The sequence below is a fragment of the Nyctereutes procyonoides genome, unplaced genomic scaffold (assembly GCF_905146905.1).
Source record: "Nyctereutes procyonoides isolate TBG_1078 unplaced genomic scaffold, NYPRO_anot_genome, whole genome shotgun sequence".
Classification (NCBI taxonomy): Eukaryota; Metazoa; Chordata; class Mammalia; order Carnivora; family Canidae; genus Nyctereutes; species Nyctereutes procyonoides.
The window spans coordinates 12981911-13004378 of record NW_026575159.1 but is presented as its reverse complement, the minus strand read 5'-3'; the positions used below and the strand labels follow the sequence as shown (position 1 = coordinate 13004378).

At 39.4% G+C, this 22468-nt stretch overlaps 1 protein-coding gene across 6 annotated transcripts in view; it reads left to right on the top strand.

The window, feature by feature from the left end:
- SAMD12 (sterile alpha motif domain containing 12) overlaps window positions 1–22468 on the top strand; it is a 378425-nt gene that overhangs the window by 38425 nt on the left and 317532 nt on the right. For all 6 annotated transcript variants that reach the window (XM_055314074.1, XM_055314073.1, XM_055314072.1 and 3 more), the window contains exon 2: window positions 1126–1304. In XM_055314074.1, coding sequence (XP_055170049.1) covers window positions 1126–1304 — 179 coding nt within the window. The remainder of the gene's footprint in view (window positions 1–1125; window positions 1305–22468) is intronic.

Sequence of the window (22468 nt, the reverse complement as noted above, 5' to 3'; positions counted from 1 at the left end):
CAGTTGCTAAAAGGGAAGAATGCCGAGAAAGGGGAGATAGTGAAGATACTGAGTAAAAGGTTATCAGTGAGGTAGAGACCCAAGTGGGGTGGGAGGAGGGAAGGTTCTGGCCTTGAGTCCTCTGAGGCTAAAGGGAAGGGGGTAATGAGTTTAATCTTGAAGGGGTGAGGTCCCAGGGAGGTGAAGTAATTTACTACCAGAAACCTCAATGCACAAACACACATATGTTGTGTGTGCATGAAGATACACACCCAGTCTACACACCCCTGGTGGTTCATGGACGTCATCTAAGGGGAAATATATGGGTCCCATAACATTCACTGCTATTTTGTTGATGATACTGGGTACATTGGAGGGGCTCAGTAAGTATTTGTTGAATGAATAAATATGTTCAGAAATGGGCTGTAGATTTTATTTGGGGAGGTATCCATGTCTGAGAACGTGGAGAAGTAAGACAGGAAAAGTTGAAGCCACTAGGCTAGACTCCTAGGAGCCCTCCACTTGGGTCTTTCCTTCTCTTTAAATGTAACAATAATAATGGTTTCAAAATCACTTGTTCTTTTGTCTTTTATCGGCCTCTTCTATTGGACCATGAGATCTTTGAAGGGAACACATCTGTCATACATAAAAACATGTTTCTGGGATCTAACCCAGGGACGGCACATAGTAAGTGCTCAGCAAATAGTTGTACAGTGAATGCAAGAGGGTGCACTTGAGCAAATGCTTGCAGCGATTCAGAGGGGGAGGGAAGGAGTGCTCTTCCAGATGGAGGCAGAGACAAGAAGCTAAGTTGCAGGGGTTGAACTATTTGTGCTTGTGTGGGAGGCTGTAACAACCTTGCCTGATTTGCTATTCTCATCTGTCCTGTGGGAATTAGTAACTTGCTCAAGGTCAAACAACTTGGAAATGATGGTATCTGGGTTTGTACTTGAGTTGTTCTGACTTGAGAGCTCAGGGTTCCCTCCATGCCATGTTCCCTGCTCCCCAGATTAGTTCCCATGTTATTCCACCACCTCTAAATTTGCTGCTGCCTTGTTTCTTCCCATGTAGGCCGGATGAAATACTCTGTCATGGACACCTTCTTTGTGGGACTTGTATGGAGTTGAATTTTTTCCTCTCTCCTAGCTCTCCACTGTGGCTTGAATCCGCGGGGTATTGATCACTCTGCCCGGGCTGAAGGCATTAAACTGCAAATTGAAGGGGAAGGTGTTGAATCTCAGTCCATTAAAAACAAAAATTTTCAGAAGGTGCTTGACCAAAAAGGAACCCCCAAGCGACTGCCAACAGAAGCTGAGACGGCTAAGGTAGGTACTAAATTAGGGAGATTCTGAAGTTAAAATTTTGATATTTTGTGGTCCAGCCACAGAGAACTGATGGCACTTTTTCACTACTCACTGTTGTATCTTCAGTTAAATGAACCCTGACTGCTGCTTGGTTCTAAGCAATAACAAACAAAAATGTTGACTGCATCTGCTTTGGAGTGAAACTAAAACACGTTTGGGGGCCATGTCATGTCATGAGGCTGAGTGTGGTATAGAATAGCCTATCAAGAAGGATGCGTTGGACTCAAAGGTGAAAGATTTGTTTGCCAAGCTCAGATTTATCATTTTATGATATGAGGCATGTCATGTGACTATCCAGGCCTCAGATTCCTCTTCTGTAGAGATCATAAAAACTACCTCCACCATTGAGGTGAACAGATAAAATAATACCATTCATTGGCAGGATTTTGTAAAAAGGGCCAGTGCCACGTGTATGAGGGACTTTTGCTGACAAGCACACTTAATTAGTGATGTTTTATTAAATATATGCATGTATTCCAGGTACGGTTTCAAAGACTCTCAATGTACTGGCCTGTTGTGTCCCTGTAACAATTCTGTGAGTAGACGATATAAACAGGACTCTAATTAATGAATGATCTAACCATTTCTTTTGTTTTAGGATCCTTAGTTCTTTTAAGTCTTAGTTGTAGGCACATAACACTCCAGTAAGAAGGGACTGGGTGAGGGAGATGATTCTTTAGCAAGGACAACCTGTTCTAGGGTTCTTCACAATGGAACTGGCAATAGATGGATTTTTATCTGAAATCAGTGAAGATGCTCATGTTTGGGGCACAGTTGAAGACATTCATATTAGCTGGCCCCTTGGAAATTGAAGGAACTTGTCTTCATATGGTATTTGGTTTCTCCCTTGTGCATTCTCTGCAAAGGATTTTCCTTTCAAATGTCTGTAGGAGTGAATCTGTGTGTGCCTTGGAAAGCAAGGATTACGATCACCCAAGAAAAGCTTGAAGTAGACAGGTGACTTTGCTGTCCTACAATAACCAACTCCCTCCCTGCTCCAAATGTCTTCCAAAATCAAATATGATTTTTTTTACCCACAATTTTGAATAATTACATTGTTGCTTCCCTTCTTTAGTGTGGATAATTAAAACTAGTGACATGAAGTACATGCTTGTGTATGTTATAAAGCATGGGAAATGAGTTGCAAGGATATTGCAGATATTTTGCACTGAGCATTTTAGTGGAGAGAAATTGCATCTCATAGGTAATCAGTTGATGGTTGAAGTTTGGTTTCTGAGCAGAGTTGGAAATAAAGTGAGCCCTGCTATATCCTGTTATATTTAAACCTCCTCAATCTCTGATGCTACACAGGCATCTTGAAAGACAAGGGGGAATAAAAGTATTAAGGATCTTTAGGAAGATAAATACCTTGACTAGGATCTTTTCAAAAGGATGCTTAACATATTAAAAGTTAGAGTAAAGAAAAACTATTACTTGTCTGATTTTAATTCAACATTAAACATTTCCAGATTATCTCTTATTTGAAAACACATCGGTAATATAAATTTTTATTTAAATCTGACATGATGTGATAACTTGTGAGTTATTTGGAATATGTGCTACTGTATTAATTCCTGAATCTCACGTTGGTAGCATTTGCCTTCTCTAGATCACTTTGTTTGCTTTGCTAAAGACGTACTTCATTGAGAATGTAGTAGTCCATAATGGGCCTTCAGGAGTAGACTGGACCACATATTAGAGACCAGATTCATTTGAATTATCCAGCTTATCTACAGTGAAAAGGGGTTAAGGAGATTGAGTGTTTTCATATTGAAATCATATTTAGGAATGAATGACCAGAGGCTTTAGTAAAGCTTGGAAAAAGTTTTTATTCCTTTTTTCATGGAGGACCCGATGACAGCGGTGGTTGCTGCAGGGGGTGGGGGTAGAGGACGGAATTAAAAATGAGTGTGATTGCTACAGACCTGCAGTGTTACCTGCACTGAACCTTCTGTGCCACAATGTGAACTTGTTTGGGGTCATGTACAAACACATTTCAGTGTTTCTGTTGCCTTGAGAGGGTTATTAGAGTTGTGGGTTTCCTTTCTTTCTTGGACAAATAATCGAATCTCCGGTAACTTGACCTACTCTAAACTTAAAAACAAAATCCTCAAAAACCTCTGGCTAGAAATGTGTGCATTTAAAGCTACTTAGTTGTATAAATTGGTACACTTTTTCTGGAGGACAGTATGATAGTAGTTATTGAAATTTTAAATATGTGTGATTTTTTTTTCAAGAATTTCCCTCTCTAGGAACTTGTCTTAAGAAATAATCATCCAGGGATCCCTGGGTGGCACAGTGGTTTGGCGCCTGCCTTTGGCCCAGGGCGCGATCCTGGAGACCCGGGATCGAATCCCACGTCGGGCTCCCGGTGCATGGAGCCTGCTTCTCCCTCTGCCTGTGTCTCTGCCTCTCTCTCTCTCTCTCTCTCTCTCTCTCTCTCTCTCTGTGACTATCATAAATAAATAAAAATAAATAAGTAAAAAAAAAAAAAACTTAAAAAAAAAAAAAGAAATAATCATTCAGATATCTAAAAATGACTGGAGGATGGTGGTCACTCTGGCATGGTTTATAATATGAAAATGTTGGGAAGAGCCCAAATGTCCACTCCTGGGTTGCTGGCTAGAGGAACTATGTCCATGCAATGAAATAGAATCCTCCCTTTATAAGGTAAAAGAGACCTATGTATTTATCTTAGTCTGTTCAAGTTCTTATAACAAAAAGGCTAGGTGGCTTATAAACAGTAGAATTTTTTTTTTTATTTTTTGAAAGATTTTACTTTATTTGAGAGAGAGTGCATGTGTAAGCAGGGGGAGCAGTTAGAGGAAGAGGAAGAAGCAGGCTCCCCACTGAGCAGGGAGCCCATGGGATGTGGGGCTTGATTCAAGGACCCTAGGATCATGACCTGAGCCAAAGGCAGACACTTAACTGACTGAGCCACTCAGGCACCCCTAAACTATAGAGATTTATTTCTCACAGTTCTGGAGTCTGGGAAGTTCAAGATCAAAGTGCTGCCAGATTCAGTATCTGATGAGGGACTGTCTCCTGTTCTTAAATGGCCATCATGTCGCTGTGTTACGTGGTGTAACGGGACAAGGGTGCTCTCTAGAGTCTCCTTTAGAGCACTGATTCCATTCATGAGGGCTCCAGCCTCATAACCTATGAAAGGCTCCACCTCTATCACATTAGAGGTCAACTAGCAGAACATTCAATATCTAGCAGTATTTTAGTGGGAACATTAGTGTGATGATATTTTAAAGCGAGAGAGGGGAGAAGGGCACAGTGTATATAGCATGTTCTCATTTATGTAAAAAGGTCTTTTGTATAGAAGTATCACTGAGTCTGGAAAAGTTAATCCACAATTTGAACAGTGTTTCAAATCTGGAGTTGAGATTATGGGGAAAATGTTCACTTCTTTTCTGAGGTTTTTGGTTGTCTTTTTGTTTGTTTTTAAGTGTATAGACTTCAAATCCTTTTTCAGATTGCCCTGTTAACTTGAGTAGCTCAACTGTGACTTTTGCTGTTTGAGTCGATATTGGGCCTTAAAAGGTGCTGTATTTCCTCCCAGGGCTTCCCATTGTTGCTAGTAAGTTATTCACCAAGGGAGTGCGTTTTCTTGGAGACTTTTTGCCTTCATGTGCCTTCAGTTGTGGAGACCATTTTGTGAGGTGCTTTTGTGTTTGCCTCTTTTTGAACTTTCTGGGATGTAACAGCTCTGACCAAGAGTTATGTTACAGTTCCATTTGACTTTCCCTTTGCTACTGATTATGCAAATCAAGGTTCTCCCACAGCATCCCATATGCACTTTCCTGTTTGCAGGCTTCACATAGGGCACCTGGTTCTGGTTCCCCATCCCCATCATGCCTGTGGCCTTGCCACTTTGAGTCCAGCCATGTTGTGTTTTGAACATCACCTGTTCTAGATCCCCAGCAGGCATAGTGAGCTTCCTGAATCTTGACTGCTGTGGTTTTCTGACATCTGTGATTTCAAGTTTGACTTTATATCAACTTAAAAATGTACTTTCTAGTACCTTTAAGTTTCTAGAGCCTGAGGAAGGGGAGATTATAGCATGAACTTTCAACACACCATCTTGACTCTGAAATTTGTATTGCTTTCATAATCTAAAAATATATATATCTTTCTCTCTAATCTCCATTTTTGGAAAAATTCTTTTTTTCTTTTTCTTCCCTTAGAATGTAATTTTAGAGCCTTTGACTCTAATCCTCAAAGACTAGAACTCTAGTTCCAGAAAGAGGTGGTCTGTGCCAGGAGATTCCCATAGCTCTTACAGACCAAAGAGAAACCAGTGGAGAACCAATCTCACTCTTAATTAAGCTTTATTACTGGGCAGCATCAAGTCTAGTTGGGGGGAAAAAAAAAAAGGAGCCAACTGAAATGTGGATCTGCCAAAGATATTTACCGATGTAAATTCTAAATGCTTCTGAACACTTGGGACTCAGGAGAGTGTACACATGCATACCAGAGCTATAGTTATAAGTTTAAGATAAAAAACAAAAATCAGAAAGCCAAAAAATACCCCAAACCTATGTTAACTATTAACTTAGTTTTACAGTTGGATACAGGACAAGAGATAGGTATGGCATTTTCATCTCCTAGGGAAGTGCAGAAATTATAAAGGTACATGGCTGCTTTTGTCTGCTTCCTCATAGAGGGGTATGTACAATTGTGACAAAGGAGAGCCATGGTGGTCCTTTTAACACAGAGAGGGTATGGCCTCTTTCCCATTGATTTATTCTTTTTACCATTGTAGTCATCGAGGCCCAAGACCAACTCCTAGTCCTACAGACCAGGTGTAGTTCCACAGAGCACCTTCCAAGGAAATAGTCCTATGAGAGACTGAGGTCCTTCATGATAGGCCCACACCCAAGGTTTATTAACCCATTTTTCACAAGAAGTTAGGGACAGGGCATCCAGGGAGTAGGCACCAGCGGAACAGAACCGAACCAGTGTTATGAAGTGCAGGTAAAACTCAAATATGCAGCAGTAAGAATGGAAGCAATGAAGTCAAAGAACTTCGAGCCAAGGTTTGGCAGCAGACATCCTCAGGGGTGCTCAGCAGCAGTTTCCTTGGAGTCAAGATTCATGTTTTGGAAACAGATTAGAACAGTAGGTTAGAGCCAAGTTTATGGAATGTGAATACTGCGATGAGGAGCATGGATTTATTTTCTACCTGTGCTGTCCAATATGGTAGCCACTGGGCATATGTAGTTATTTAAATTTATTGCAATTGAATATAGTAGATTTACTTCCTTGGTCCTACCAGTCAGATTTCAAGTGGTCAGTTGCCACATGTGTCCAGGGACTACTATTCTGAATAGCACAGACTTAGAACATCCTAGAAAGTTCTGTCAGACAACACGGCTCTGACCTACAGAAAGCTACCAAAGTTCTCTGGGTTATAGGAGTAAGATGAAAAAGTACTAACATCCTCTCTATTGTCCTTGGGCCTTGGAGGACATTTGCATCAGTCATAAGAAATGTTGAAATAGGAGTCTGTTTTGAAAGTGGTGTTCCCAAATGCTCCAATGATTAGGGTTTCTGTTTCCATGGGAACTTTGGCTGTGGAATGAATCCGCCTATCAGCAGTCAGTATCCTGGCCCTTCCGCACTGGAATTCTGGGATGTATCCTCACCAATAGCCTAAATACAACATTGGGAAATGAGAAACTTTTGCCTTCTAGACTTGATTTTCCAGGTGCTCACGAGGAAACTCCCATTCTGTGCTCTTAATACTATAAAATAAGGATTTCCTATAATAAGTCCTTAGGATGATGATGGATGTATTTTTTTGTCAACAATGGTAGTTCACTAGAGCCTCTAAGGTTGTGAGTCAGTGATAATCAGTAGTCTTGGTGGCTTTTTGAGTGTTCCTTGTATATGCATGACTGCCTAGTATTATGTGTAGGAGTGTGTGTGTGTGTGTGTGTGTGTGTGTGTGTGTAGAGCACGTGCAGGGGAAGGGGCAGAGAGAGAGAATCTAAGCAGGCTCCACTCTCGATGTGGGGCCCCATGTCACGACCCTGAGGTCATGACCTGAGCTGCAATCAAGAGTCAGACACTTAAATGAGCCACCCAGGGCCCCTGTATTTTTTTTTTAAATAAAATGTATATCCTCATTTTGTAGCTAAGAAAACAGAGTATTCAAATGACTTGCCAAAACTTAGTTTCTGGCTAACAACTAAAGGAAGTCAGCATTCAAATATAAGTCAAATGACTCTAAACCCAGGGTTTTTCATTCCCTTGATGTTAAATGTACAAATGACCTATTTATTTGAAAAGAAAATGTAATCTGTTCTATTGAGAATCTGGCCAACTAGGCAGTAGAAGAGGTTAAAAAACAGTACATGTCATCTATATTCCTCAGAGAGAAACACCGAAAATCTTGATCTCTGTTTTATATAAGGGAGAAGCAATGCCAGCATCTAAAACAGTGAATAATTGCCTACATTTGGCTTTGGGATGCATTATGTGAATCTTTGGCAGCAGGATAGCCTTTTCTCATTAGGCTAATATTAGATTTAGTTTGTATTTCTTTGGCACAGAGTTAAAGGAACTGGCCTGAAACTTGGTGCCAGAGGCAGGAGGAGGAGAAAGCCTGGTGCTTTGGATAAGCCACAGGCGGATAAATGAGAGTTGACTGGAGGCGGCTTGTGGACATTTGTAACTACTAGCAGGAAGCATTCATCTGGGATTAAAACAGAAAACTAAAAGAATTTTGATTTGGGTTAAAAGGTGAAGGGTGGATTGGTACTTAACCTTGATCAAATTACATGGCTCAGCTGCCTCTGAGAAGGTCTGTGGCAATTTGGGGATAGAATGATCTAATTCTTGGCTCTCTGTATCTCTTGGCTTGGGGAGCAAGTGAATCTCCAAAAGAAGCTGCCAATCCAATATAATGTCACCAATGATATGAAGGGGCATAACACATGGGAAACATAATGAGCACACACTTTAAGAATTGTCAGAAGGGTCAGAACAAGAGAGACAAGCCAGAATGACTTCATGCTGTGTGAGTTCCAGGGCTCTAGTACAGACTGGGCACTTGGAAAGATCTCAGGAAAAGCTATAGCAAACCCATATTTGAAGAGGTAAGCATTTATTACTGAAGTGTTGAGTTCTGAAAAAATGTAATAATTAGGATGTATGTGAGCCATAGATTGATGGTATGATCAACAAAGAACGAACATTAGGGAACATCTGACCACCTAATATATAGGTAAGGGAACTGAGAACTCTGGGCTTCTCCAAGATTTTGAGACCAAATAGTGGCCCAGTCTAGTGGCCCAGTCTAGCCTGAAACATGGTTCTAATCCATGGCCAGTGCTTTCTACTCTATTCTGACAAATTTATATGAAAAAAGTTCTTGGAACCATTTGGTTAATGCTACTTTTCTGGTATATGAAGACCATTGTGGTATGTCAGTGGCGTGTACCATTTGAAGCTGCAGAATGAAAGGTGATGTTTAGGGGAGATGGAACCCCTAACAGCAGATGGATCAGAACCCGGTTCCACTGATGGTTTTGACACAGCAAAAAGGGCATTTGAGTTCTAGGGAGGCTTGTCTGGTAGCCACTCTGCCCAGATGCTTTTCCTTTCTGAAGATCAGTATCAAACCATGGAAGCAGTTAGTCCGTAACAGTCAGAATTAAGATATTTCAGAATTCTGTGCATCTGCGTTAAAAAAAGGTACATCTCATACCTGAGAAAGAGACAAACATAGGTGGGACTCATGACAGCAGTGAGCCTGTTCTGTAGTTGTGATGAAGATGACTAGTCTTTGATGAGTGAGATTGGAAAAGCCTACAAGTATCTAAGAGCCTTGGTCAACCTAGCTGAGTAAAGAACTCAAGAAGCAGGCAAAGCACAGCCACACATTCAAGTATAAGAGAAAGATGAATGTCAGAGGGAGGTAGAAGAAAGCAGAGTTTGGCCTTTGCCTACACCCATAGCTAGAGGGCTGATGCCGGTTCCTAGGGAGGGGCATTATAGATTAACAAATACACATCTTCTCTTAGCACATACAGTTTTACTCTCTATAAACATATACATGCTAAAATAGCTTCTTTACAAAATACATGTTTAGGAGGATTTTCAAGTAAATCTCTGCTTTCCTTGGTAGACTACACTGTAGTTGCTATTGAACTATAAACACTTGAACTCAGGTGACCATTTAGAACCGGTGTTTGCAATCTTTATATTAAAAAGCCAGATTGTAAATGGCTCTGCATGGGGCACAGGAGGGGGTGTTGCTGTCTCCATGTGACTTTGAGGAAGTGGATGCATTTCACTGAGATAAGTGGTGGACCTGTGGCTTGTATGCATGTCTGCATGTCCTCACTCTTCCACATCACCTTGCCTGTGCCTCAGCCGATGGGAGGCACTAGACACCTCAGCTTCTAATGGTGCACACCCAATATTATAGAGAACTGTGGAGAGAGAAGTGGGAGGTAGAAGGGGTACTTCAAATCATTTTAAACACTTTCTCTGCAAACCTGCAAATGAGCACAACTTATGTACAGTTTGGATATAAATTGGCAAAAGTTTATAGTGGGAAAGGGAAAAAATAATTGTAATATGTAATCACTTAAAATTGCCCTGATATTACTTATACATTTAGAAAGATTTTGTAATAATTGGAAAACAGGAATTCCACTATGTAAAAGAAACAAAATGCAAATGACAGACAGTTCTGTTTTAGAGAGATGGCCTATCATGTTCATTTATTTGCCCCAACTACCTCTTCTGAAATCCATTCATGTTGCTTCTCCACCTCACTTAACCATCTTTTCTCCCATGGACCACAACATAGCCTCTTAATAGGCTTCCACTTCCCTCTTGTCCTCCTGTGATCCTTCTCCACACAGCAATATTGAATCAGAGAAAGCCATTCACCTGCTAGGCATCCTTAATAGTTTTCCATAGCATTTAATGCATCTAGATTTGTACTTTATCATGATTGATAATACCGTAAGACACTGGGTTGTGCTTGCCTTCTCAACTTCACTACATAGCAGGCTCCCTTCTGGTTGTCTGAGCTCCAGACATACTTGTCTTTGTTTCTTGAATATACCAAGGTCCTTTGTCTGGAGAGCATTGGTATTCCCTATCCCTTCTGTTTTCTCCCTTGATCATTGGATGGCTGATTCCTTGTCATTTAGGTCCTAGCTCAAATGTGCCTCTCTAGAGAAGACCAACCACCCTAGCTGAATTAGTCCCCGGGGACATTCTGACCTCACGGTTTGTCCTTCATAGAACTTCTTCCCGTCTGAAATCCTCCTGTTTATCTTCTGTGTCTCCAATAAAATTGAAACTCCTTGAAAGCCGTGATCTTGTCTGTCTGGTTTGCTGCTGTAACATGATTACCTGCTATAGTGTCCAGCACATAATAAAGAATACATTTTTGATGAATGAATCAATTGATGCGAGACAGAAGTCTCTTGCCTCTACTCTCTTGCCTTGTGGTTGTTTAATTATCTTTAGCCTCTCTACAAATGAGCAGAAGGATAAATCTTGCTGCTTCCTATAATGGTGGACCATGTCAGGGGAATACTTTTCTGAACACTGAGTGCAAGTGAGCTATCCTACATAAGGTGAGCAAGGAATACTTCCATAGCCAATATGCTATCGTTCATCCTCACAAAGTCTAGATTGTCCCTAAGCCAGGGAAAATAGCTGTCTTGCAGTCTATGGCAAGCATTCCAAGCTTAAACACTCTCCTACCTCCGTGTTGGGACCTAGTGATCTCTCTTGCCCTCCCGGGTTGGCCAAGATTTCAGATGGCAAGTTTCCTTCACCTCCACCTGTAGCTCTCTGCAGGGTCCTCCTCATAAGCATCGTTTGAATCCCCTAACCTATTCTTTTGAAGTCAGACTTGAAGGAAATAGAAAGCACCAGCTTCTCCTTAAATAGTTACAAATTTCTGATTAAAACTGAAGATCACACCACCGGGTACCAATCAACACCTAAAACATTATTTCCAATTCTTTATGAATTAGAAATAGCTTTCAAGTGTTGCTTTCACAGGTAACCTTAGATACACAGCATCATAGTTGGCTTAGGTTGCTGTAGCAAAATACTATAGGCTAGGTAGTGTAAACAATAAACTTGACCTCTCACAGTTCTGGAGGCAGACAAGTCCCAAGGTCAAGGTGCCAGCTAATTGATTCCTGGTAAGTGCCTTTTACCTGGCTTGCAGATGGGCAACCTTCTGGCTGTGGCCTCACATGGTGCGGAGTGAGCTCTTTCTTCCTCTTTGTAAAAGGACATTAATCAAATGGAGCCCCGCCCTCATGATCCTCTCTAAAAGTATCTCCCAAAGGCCCCCATTACCAAATGCCAGCACATTGGAGGTTAGGGCTTCAAGATATGAATTTGGGAGGATGCACAAACATTTGGTCCCTATCATATCAAACGTGCATTTTGGCCCGAAGCCGAATAGCTCAGTGTTAAATCATTATTTGGCTGAAGCTCAGTATCACCATCATAGAATGAATGCCTCACATACAAGAATAAACCTGAAATATTAATAAGCATGTCTATTTATTACAACTTAATTAAAATTATACCAAGCAGATTTTGTTTAAAATTGGCATTGTAGTTCAGTGGTAATAATTTCTCTGAGCTGTCAGCTCTTGTGGTTTTTACATTGCACATCTATGATACTGAAAATATGCTCTCTTTCAGCTAAGGTCAGTAATGAAACAACCTACATTTTTATCCAGCTCTGTCATTACAGTGTCGTGCTAATGGTGCTATTTCCCTCTCAGGTCATTAAGTTTTCTCCTCCTCCAACAATAACTACTATACTAAAGACTTCTACTCTTGGGCTTGCCATCTTGGTTGAAAGTCATGAGGTAACTTCATTGAAACAATCCCATAAAGTAAAGCTTTTCGTTTTTTAGTTCTTGAAAAGATGCTTTTAAAAAATTCTCAAAGTGAAGCTTAATTTTGTTCTTATCCCTTGTGGTTTTCTTCTTTAAAGCAATGTTTTCACAATATTCATTGTAAAACATGATTCTCAGCTCAACAGCCAGAATGGTCTTGTTAATGTGCGAGTCAGATCCTGTTATTTGTCTAATGGTTCCTTGTTTTTCTCAAAAGCCAACGTCCTTTAGATGTCCTACCAGGCCCTCCCTGTGTGATCTGTCCCCTGCCAAGTCACTCATGTCATCTGCTACTATACTCTCTTCCTTGCTTAGACTGCTCCTAGATTAAACCAGGCATCTTCCCACTGCAGAGCCTTATATTGGTTGTTCCTTCTACCTGCAGTTCCTTTTCCTCAGGAAGCATAGGCCATGCTTCTTCATCTCTTTTAAATCTTGGCTGCTTAACCTTCTCATTGTGGTTTGCATGGGTTATTCTATTTAAATAATGACCTCTTTCCCAATACCCCTGATCCCCTCCCCAGCTCCAGTATACTCACAGCTTGCTAAAACAGTATATCACTTCTTTATTATGTGAATTATTATCATACATCATCTATCAGAGTGTAAAGTCTGTGAGGGCAGAGACCTGTTTTGCTCAGTAATGGATCCCTATGTCTCGTAACCATGCCTGGTATATGTCCTAGAGGTATAGCTATTTTTTTGTTGTTGACATGAATTTTTGTAATCTGTATACATTTATCACTTGGCTGATAAACTTTTAATTGTGTGAAGCAAACCAGAAGAATCTTACTCTAAGTTACATGTCTCATTCTACTGAAAAGGGAATTTTCATACAGCAACAGTAAACCTGAAGAACACCCCTATTTGTGTTGCTGATGATGCTATGGTAATCAGATATGTAAATAACTTGTATGATCAAATGATCATTAATTGCACACAAGCTTGGGGCTGCCAGAAACACAGTTGAAATGGCATTTGGCTACTTGGCCTTCCAAAAACCAAGGTCGAAACCATAGCTAATAGCAGATTTTTGGCCAAATGCCACAACCAAAGTTGGACTCTGACAGCATCTTGTTCTTAATTACGCAGTTTAGCTCCTAATTGTTCACATGTCTACCTTACACACTGTGTAATCTATTTTGGGGGAGGGGGTCAGAATCTGACAGCATTTTCTCATACTGTAGTAAATAGGGTTAGCCCTAAAAATTATATTATTAACACTATAAATATAGGATTGACTCTCTAAAAGCCTGGATAATAGTAACCACTTGGAGGTGGCCAGAACAGACCAGAACTAAAACAGAAGAGAGGAAGACATCAAAACTTGGATTTGTTATAATGCAGGCATTTTTATAGAGGATATATAACTTCACTGTTTTATCTTCAAATTACATAGTAAAACTCACAGGCTCTGGGACCTAGGTTTGATCCCTGCCCTGCTACTTAATAGCTGTACCACCTGGGGCTAACTTCTTGACCTCTTTCTGGCTTCTGTGTCTTCATCTGTGCAGTAGGGATAATCCTCATATTTACCTCACTATGTGGTGGTTAGAATCACTGCAGTTTATATATACAGTGCTTAAAACAGCTCCTGGCATATTGTAAGCATGATGTAAGTTTGCTACTATTGTTATTCTTAATACCATTATCCTCAATCCTCAAAATATTTTGGCCAGATGGATTAGAGAATATACTTTTTTCTTTTCTCTCTCTTTTTTTTTTTTTTTTTTTTTTTTTAGCAGTCAGTTTCAGATTGGGTGCCTACAGCCATACTGGGTTTATCAACAAGTTTTGTTTGCCCACACAGACTTAAAGTTCAATGATTCAACAGTGGAAAAACCCAGAAATTCTTTATTTAAAAGCTCCAGATTTCCCATTTCTCAGACTTAAAAAACCTGGAAATGATAAGCCTAAATTTATACCAGCTGCAGCTGTCAGCAGTTGCCCCCTTTAGATTTGGTTCTGTCCATGCCTGGCCCTCTTTACTCTTTCTGTTTCTAGCTAGGTTTCTACAGTCCGTTTAGTTTGTGACCCTAGGGAAACAGGATCCTGACATAGTATAAAATGTAGACTTAATCTTTTCTCACTCTGTGAGAGTGGCTTCTATATCCTTAAAAATGTTCATGTCATTCTATATTTAAAGTATCTATTAGACCCCTTTTCTGGTGATACTATATTGAGCAAGACAGAAGTGGAAACTGGATCTGAAACATGTACTGTGATGCAAATTCTAATATATATTTGGAAGGAAACCAACTGAGGTCTGAGAAACTGTTAAAAATGTTAAAAATACATCCATGCCAAAAGAAGCAAGAATACTTCTTGGGAGCAAGAACACTTCATGGAACTAGGTCAGCTTGTGCATAGACCCTCAAGTACAGAAGACTGCTTAGAAAAGAAGACCAGTGTGGCAGGTTTACAAATGGCTCAAGAGGATACTGGAGGAGAGATTGTGTGGTTTTATCTGAATTTTATACTTAGTGCAATGGAAATCATTGAAGGGTTTTAGGTAGGCGAGGGACTTGGAAAGAAAAGACTGTAGCTGCTCTACAGAGTTGTTGAGAAGCAAATAAGAGTAGAAATGGGGACATTGGGAAGGGGCTATTGGAGTTTATGGTGTTGAGAGACAATGCTGTGTTGTTCCAGAGTAGAGTAAATAGAAATGGAGAGAGGTGGGCAAATTTAAGTTCATTTTGAAGGTAGAATTGGTAAGACATGATTAGGTATAACCCATGAGGCAAAGGGAGGAATCAAGGATGACTCCTATGTTTCTGGTTGGAGCAGCTAACTAGACATTGGCGTTATTTAGTAAGGTAGGAAAATTGGCAAGGGAGGGTGTTAAAAGGGTAAGCTCTGGGGGGAATCAGAAGTTTCATTTTGACCGTGTTGATTTTAAAATTTCTGAGATACCCAAGAGAACGTATCGAGTAGGTTATTAAACTTGTGAATCTAGGTTTACAGGGGAAGAAGTCTTAGCTATAGGACTACTGAAGGCCATATCTGTCACTGTGTATGTTTGAGTGTGTGCGCGTAGGAACCAAGGAGTCTTCCATTGATCCTTATCTCTAGGAGGCGTAATCCCTTTGGTTTCTCTGACTTTCTTGCTGCTTCTTTGATTCTTCTTATCCTTAACCTGCATCATTGGACTTTGAGCCTAAGAGTTAGACAGTTTAGTTTAGAGGGTATTCGTAATAGCATGAAAGCACTTGGGGAGAAGTAACGAATCCTGTCTTTTTCTGTCTGGCCTAATTTTGACGACTTTCACCTGTAGCCATACTTACCTAGTGAAGAGACTAGTGCATATCATTAGCATTCAGAAAAAGGTTGGGGATAAGCAGCTGATACAGTTTTTAGGCTTTAAGGCTTATTAGCTTTGTATAGGAATGTGAGGGTGTATCTGCTTCTGCTTTCACCAGTGCTGTCATGGGAGATGACACCTGTGTTTATCAGTATCTGCTTCTCTCATGTGCTTATGGACCTCTGCACTTCCCAGTCTCTTAAACTGACTAGTTCTAGACATTGGCCTCTGGAGAGAAAGAAGTATCTACTAACATCAGCTAAACCCTGGAGCAAACTTCATTTCTTTTTGGAAATGACGGCGTCTACATGTTCAGATTGCAGAACATAAAGTCTTCCCAAGGAGGACAGCTACCTAGGAGCTGACTTGTAGCTGACTTTTTGTAGAAGCAAGAAATAAACTTGTGTCCCGAGGTTTCGAGAGATGTTTGTTACTGCAGCCTAAGTCTAGCCTAACCAGATCAATCCAGGTGACATCCGGAGACAGTGCAGTGATGCTTGCTCAAAGCATAAGCTACTCACAGGGAGGCATCTGGCTAAACTTCAGGCCAGATATAACCCCCAGCAAAGATGAGTGTGCTTAACAATTACTTAGAAGTCAGTATTGATCATAACTTTCTTTTTAACAGATGGAGACTCTGCTCTTTTTACTCTCAACTACTGAACTGAAATTAAATCCCTATATGAAGATTTTAAAGCTCTTCTCCTGGGTCCCGGTGACAATTACCAGTGTTGAGACCTCCTTGGGCCTGTGTATCCCTACTGCCTCATTTTGTGTTTGTAATTGATAGCAATTAGCCACCACGTCCTTCTCATTTTGATGCTGTGATTTCCTTTCATATGGTTCTGGCATGTGCTATCAAGTGCTCAGCACTTACAACTGGTCTAAATTGTTAAAAGTTCGAGGTGAATGTTTCCCCCCCCCTTTGTCATGGGGGTGGTGGTGGTGGTTAATCTGCTTAAGTAATTACTTTGTTTTGGAAAAGGTGACCTATTTTGCCCTCCTGAATGCAAATCTGCTTTGCATCTCACTGTTTTCACACTGACTTTCTGAGACACAAGTGCTTCTCCTTGAATGACCCCTTTCTCTCTTGGGCTTCCATGGCTAATATTTATTGGCAACATCTGGGGTTTAGTGCAGTGGAAGTTATTTACAGCAGTGCTTATTAGTGCACTTCTGTGAGTCCTGGGAGTTTCTCGCCAGCTCCGCCATTTTGTTGAGGATGGCCCCCCGTGGAGCCCCAAGATTAGCAGCTATTTTTCAGGAAGCAGCAGGCTTGTGTGCCTTGAGGAAAACTCAGAGGATAGAGGGGAAAGGAATGGTTACAAATAGAATGGACATTAGGAATCTTGTAATCCTGCTCTCACTTTACTGATGAGAAACTTGATGGGTAAAGAAGTGAAATGACTTGCAGACAACTGCAAGAAATAAGTTAGAGACACAAGTAGGTCTCAAATTTTTTATTCTCATTATGACTTTTCCTTCTTGGGACTTTATTCAATATTTATCCAGGATGTTTGCAAAGAAGAAGCTTTTCTTAGATCATAGATCATTGCTTCATCATAGACCATCACTGAGAAACTCAGGTTGTGTTTGGGTCCCCCCAGCATCCTGACATTTTAAGAATTTCTCCCCCTTTCTCCTAGAGATATTCTCCTTAGAGCCATCACCCAGAGTAGGCAGTTGCCTTGAGCTTTGTGCTCTGGAGACGGATGGTGAGCACTACTGCTGAGAGTGGAATGGGAAGGATATGGCTTCTTTTTTTCTTTTAATAATTGTATTTGCTATAATATCTATTCCTTAGTTACCTTTTGACTTGGGGACCATGAGAACTAGATTCTGAGCTTCCAGGTTTCCACATCTAAATATTAGAAGAATTTTCCAAAGAGTAACTTCGTGCTTTATTGTATCTGAAAGCTTACATTCTTCACTGCAGAGGTACTTCCAGTGCTAAATGCTATAGTGCCATGACAGTCCACGGTCGAAGTGGGCTAGAAATATTCTTGGAAGCCATCTCTGTAGTGAGATGGTTAATAACATGGAAGTAAATCAACTGTACAGTACTTTATAGACTATATAAATACATCATGCTAAACCCAAACAGAATTCGATTCTACTTAAACTTCTCCATAGCTGGATCCCTAAAATGTATGTGGATGCCTCAACACTACCCAACATGAAGAAGGTTTGACAGAGAGTGTAGAAGGAGAGAGTTTTTATCTTAAGTAACTGTAGATGAGATACCTTGTCTTAGCAAATCTCAGTTTTTAACAAAATCTATGATTATCTGATTCAGTCAGTAAGGCGCTTTCTTGGCTCTGAGAAAATGAGTCTGGAAGCTTCCCCAGAGTGAGTCCTATTATATTTGCCCCTATTTAGCCTCAAATGTATATGATGATCCCTAAAAAGCATTAGCTTTCTGAATGCTAGCTACTTTAACTTTGTGTATGATGTGGTACTTTGTGAGCTTTTATTTTTAAACTTGTGTTTTAAAGTAAAAAATGTATGTTGAATAGAGAGCAATTTCTTTCAATTTAAAATTGAATTTAAAAAAAAAACAGATTTATCTTATAGAAAAGGGCATAGCTTTGTGTAATCATTAAGTATGACACACTAAGCTTGCTTGTGCATTCTATGCAAAGAAGTTTGAAGGAGAGAATGTTTTTATTTATTTTTATTTTATTTTTATTTTTGGAGAGAATGTTTTTAATTACAGTGAACACTTACATGGCAGTTGTCACGTGTCAGGTGCTGCTCCAAGTGCATTTCATGTGTCACCATTTATACTTCTCGCAGAGTGGGTAAACCAAAAGCCCTCCCATTACAAATCTTAAGAAATATAACAGAAATCTTAATAAATGCAGGCAGAACTTGTAAGGCAGTAAAGGAAGCCTTGCTGGAAACAAGGGGACTGAAAACCAGGAGAAGACTATGAGAGGGCACTCTGATACCTTTGTAGACAGTTGACATTTGAGTTTTAATATTCATGTGGAGTTAGAAGTGAGAGAGTTGGAATGGCAACCCCTGCATAAAATAAGAACTCTCAAAGGGGGAGTATTGGGAATGAGTGGTCTAAAGAGTCTTTCATTAATTCAAGAAAGCAAAAGGAAAATTTTATCTGTCTTAACTTGAGTTCTAGGTAAGGGGATAAAAGGTCTTCCTGGAAAAACTTGACTTCATGTACCTGATGTCCTGTGAGTTTAGGATTTATAATTCCCATGTTCCATGAGCTAATGGCTGAGAAATTAATTCCCAAATTAGTTTTTGTGCTGGTAATAGCCCTGGGACAAGTCCCAGAACAAAAATCTACTCTGAAGGGAGTCTTTTTGAGATATTAGGAAATCAATAAATAGCTCTCCTTTCTTTTCCTCCTAAATTGGGACCCTACTAAATTATTGAGTCAGGCAGCTTAGTCAGAAATTCACCTCTATTCCTGATGAATCTGGTTGGACAAGGTGCAGTATGAGCTTGTACATGCTTTACCATCTAACCTGATCATCGTCTTTATTGAGCTCAACTTCACGGTTACAGGTCACCCACATGGGCTAGGCCATTTATATCAATCCCCCAAAGATTGTGTATGGCCCAGAGTTATCTGTGTCACTGTATAATGGTAGAAGGAACAATTCACTAGTAAGAATAGAACAGTTCTAAAGTTTCACACATTTGATGAAATAGCCTCAAAATGTATGTAAAAATTCCATGTGAAATTGACAAATTTACAATCATAGGAGAAAGCTTAAACTTCCATTTCTTAGTAATTGATATCCTAAGCTAGACCAGTGTTAGAAAGGACATAGATATAAACAACACAACAATCTTAATCTAGTAGACAAAGTTAGAATCTTGTACCAATAATTAAAAACAGGTTCTATTGATGCATACAAGCCAGTAAGCTACACATGGCAAATTAAAAATTCATGTGCTATAACCTAAAGATTGTATCTTACATCCTTGCATAGGGAAGGTCTTGGACATTCAAAAGAAGACATTTACAGAAATGTTAAAGGATTGTTTATAATACACGAATAAGAATGTAAATATCCATGAGAAGATGACCAGGTAAGTTAATTGTGTTGTGTTCCTACAAGGAATACTAAACATTTAAAATGATTAGATTTGAATTACCTGACTTAAAATGGGGAAGTCTCATAAAGGTGAGTAGACAACCAAATTGTAGAATAATCTCTGACATAGTGAGATTTTTGTAAAGTTTGAAAATGTAAAAAAAAAAAAGAAAACAAAAACTGAATGTATATATAAATACTACACTATATAAATAGAACATGCTAAATTTTATAAACAGTATTAGGATATTTTTTCCTGTTTCTTTTTTTATTAAGTTTCTATTTAAATTCTAGTTAACATAATCCAATATTAGTTTCAGGTGTACAATATAATGATTTAACACTTCACAACAGTTAGGATGTTAGGACATTATTTTTAGAGATAGGGTAAACTCAGAGGGAGCAAAAGTGATGGAGAATTGGTTTTACTACAGTGCTTTTAACTGTTTGAAATTTTGTATTTCTAAGAGCTCTGGAGTACAATTAGACGTAATTTCAAGATTTTACGTATCTAAGTGAAACCGCAGACACACAAATGTACAAATTAGCTATGTGAAAAGTCTGTATACCACCGGGACTCAGATTATGTGTCGAGATGTTCTTTAGTTTTGATCATCATGTGTCCTCAGACTGTGGAGCCCTTTCCTAACTACTGTGCATGTTCTCCTGCATAAAGATGAACTTTGGATACTATCATTCTCCATGAAAGCTGTTCTGATCTATCCTAACCCCAGTCAATATTAACCTTTCTAAGTGTTCCCTCAGCATTTTGCTCTTTCTGTATTATGTCCCTTATGTTGTAGTTAACATGGTTGCATGTCTGCTTCTGTCACTAGACTGTGAGTTTCTTGAGGACAAATTTTGTATCTTTATCATCCCTTACTATTAGCATCTTTATACTTACTAGATTCTGAAAATAACCTTAACCAGTTTTATTGACATTTTCAATTCAAAGATTCATGTAATCCAAAAATTTGTCTTTGGTGACAGACAGAAAGACTCACACATACATGTCACTCACCAGTTGGCAAAGGTAGATAGATCATTGGGATGCCCAAATACTGTGACACATGGATGGCCTTTTTTTAGGGAGTCTTAGTCATTTCTGCCACATGAGTCCTGAAGAATGTCCTATGATATCTGAAACTCCTTTGCCCTCATCATGACCTTACTAGCAATTCTAGAAAGACCATGCTTGGGGGCATGGGAGTGACATTTTTGGCTATAGAATGTAAAGGGATGAATGTTGGATCTTTGAGGATATTTTTTTTTAAATACTCTAATTTAAATATTTAATTTTTCCTTATAAGGTGATTGGTTGGTAGATTTTGCCTTGCTCTCCATTTTAAAGAAGAAAATACAGATGAGCACAACAGCAAGGACTCCAAATCTAAATTTTATACCTTTTGCTCCGTGCTCTGTCCATAATTATTTTACCCTGACATTATTCCCCATTTTCAGGGTGTGATTTCTTCCTTTTCTTTTTTCTAAGCCACTATAGTAGAAATAACTAATAACTAGGGCACTCACTGAAAATCATCAAATACCAGGGATTGGTAATTGTGCCCAAAAATCATTTTAAAATCCCTTTACTATGTAGTGAGCTGATACAGTGCTCAAAGATACCTATTACCTAATTTCATGTTGCAGTGAGAAAGCATCTTCACTGGTTGCAGTTAGGTTACTTACAGTATAACGAACATTTTCTTATGGTTTGTTTCTGTTCAGGAAAAGTAATGATAAACACATGACAGAGCCAGGAGCTGGTCTGCATTTCATTGGCACTCTGATATTTAGTGGAAATGGGGAGATGTATAATGTGCTGATCTACAGAGTAGAAGAGCCCTCTTATTTAAACTTTATGGTATTAATATTTTTGAATATTGATTTGGTTGTCAACATGGGCTGTAGAATTCATTCAGCTGTTTGATTCATTTAACAAAAGGTTTTATAATCTAGTATCTCTGTGATCATGTAGAGAAGACAGGTTTGTATGTATATCAATAATACAAAGTGATGCATTAGAAGAAATCTGGTTGGCTTTATTGTGGATGAGTGAATGAAGAGGTGGAGAACTGTTTTGGAGAAAGAAATTTAGTATATTCCTTCTGGCACCCTCTCAAACTGTGAAACTTGGGTAAGAATATCTTAGTTGTTTTATTAGTGATTTAAACAAAACAAAGAATGGAAACCAAGTGTAAAGATAAACAACATCAGGAACATAATTTTTCATTATGTACCCAGAGAAAGTTGTAATGGAAACTAATTCATAATTATTTGATTTGTGGAGCCACTTTGTGTTGCTTGGTTTGCTTTATTCTCACATTTGCTGTGTTAACAAACAACAGATGAATGTTAGCTCTTTTGTAGTTGAATTAACTGATTATTTTTCTCCCAAATTCCTGATTGGTCATCTTAAGGTATGCACCCCTCTCCTGTACATGTACAGACATGGAAAAATATGGTGTGTTACAGTTCTCTGGAGCAACAGAGCCAAAAGGAAAGATAGACATCTATGTGTCTGTGTCTTGGCACTGTGTCAAGACACTAACTAGTTAAGGAAGTAGCTCATGTGATTGTAGAGTCTGGCAAGTTTGAAATCCACAGGGCAGGGGGCAGGTTGGAAACTCGGAGTTTCTATGTTGCAGTTTTACAATTCCTTCTTTGAGAAATCTCAATCTTTGCTCCTAGGGCCTTTAACTGATTGGATAAGGCCCACCCACACTATGGGGGGTTTTTCTTTATTTATTTTTAAGATTATTCATTCATTCATTCATTCATTCATTCAGTCAGTCAGTCAGTCAGTCATGAGAGAGAGGCAGAGACATAGGCAGAGGGAGAAGCAGGCCTCCT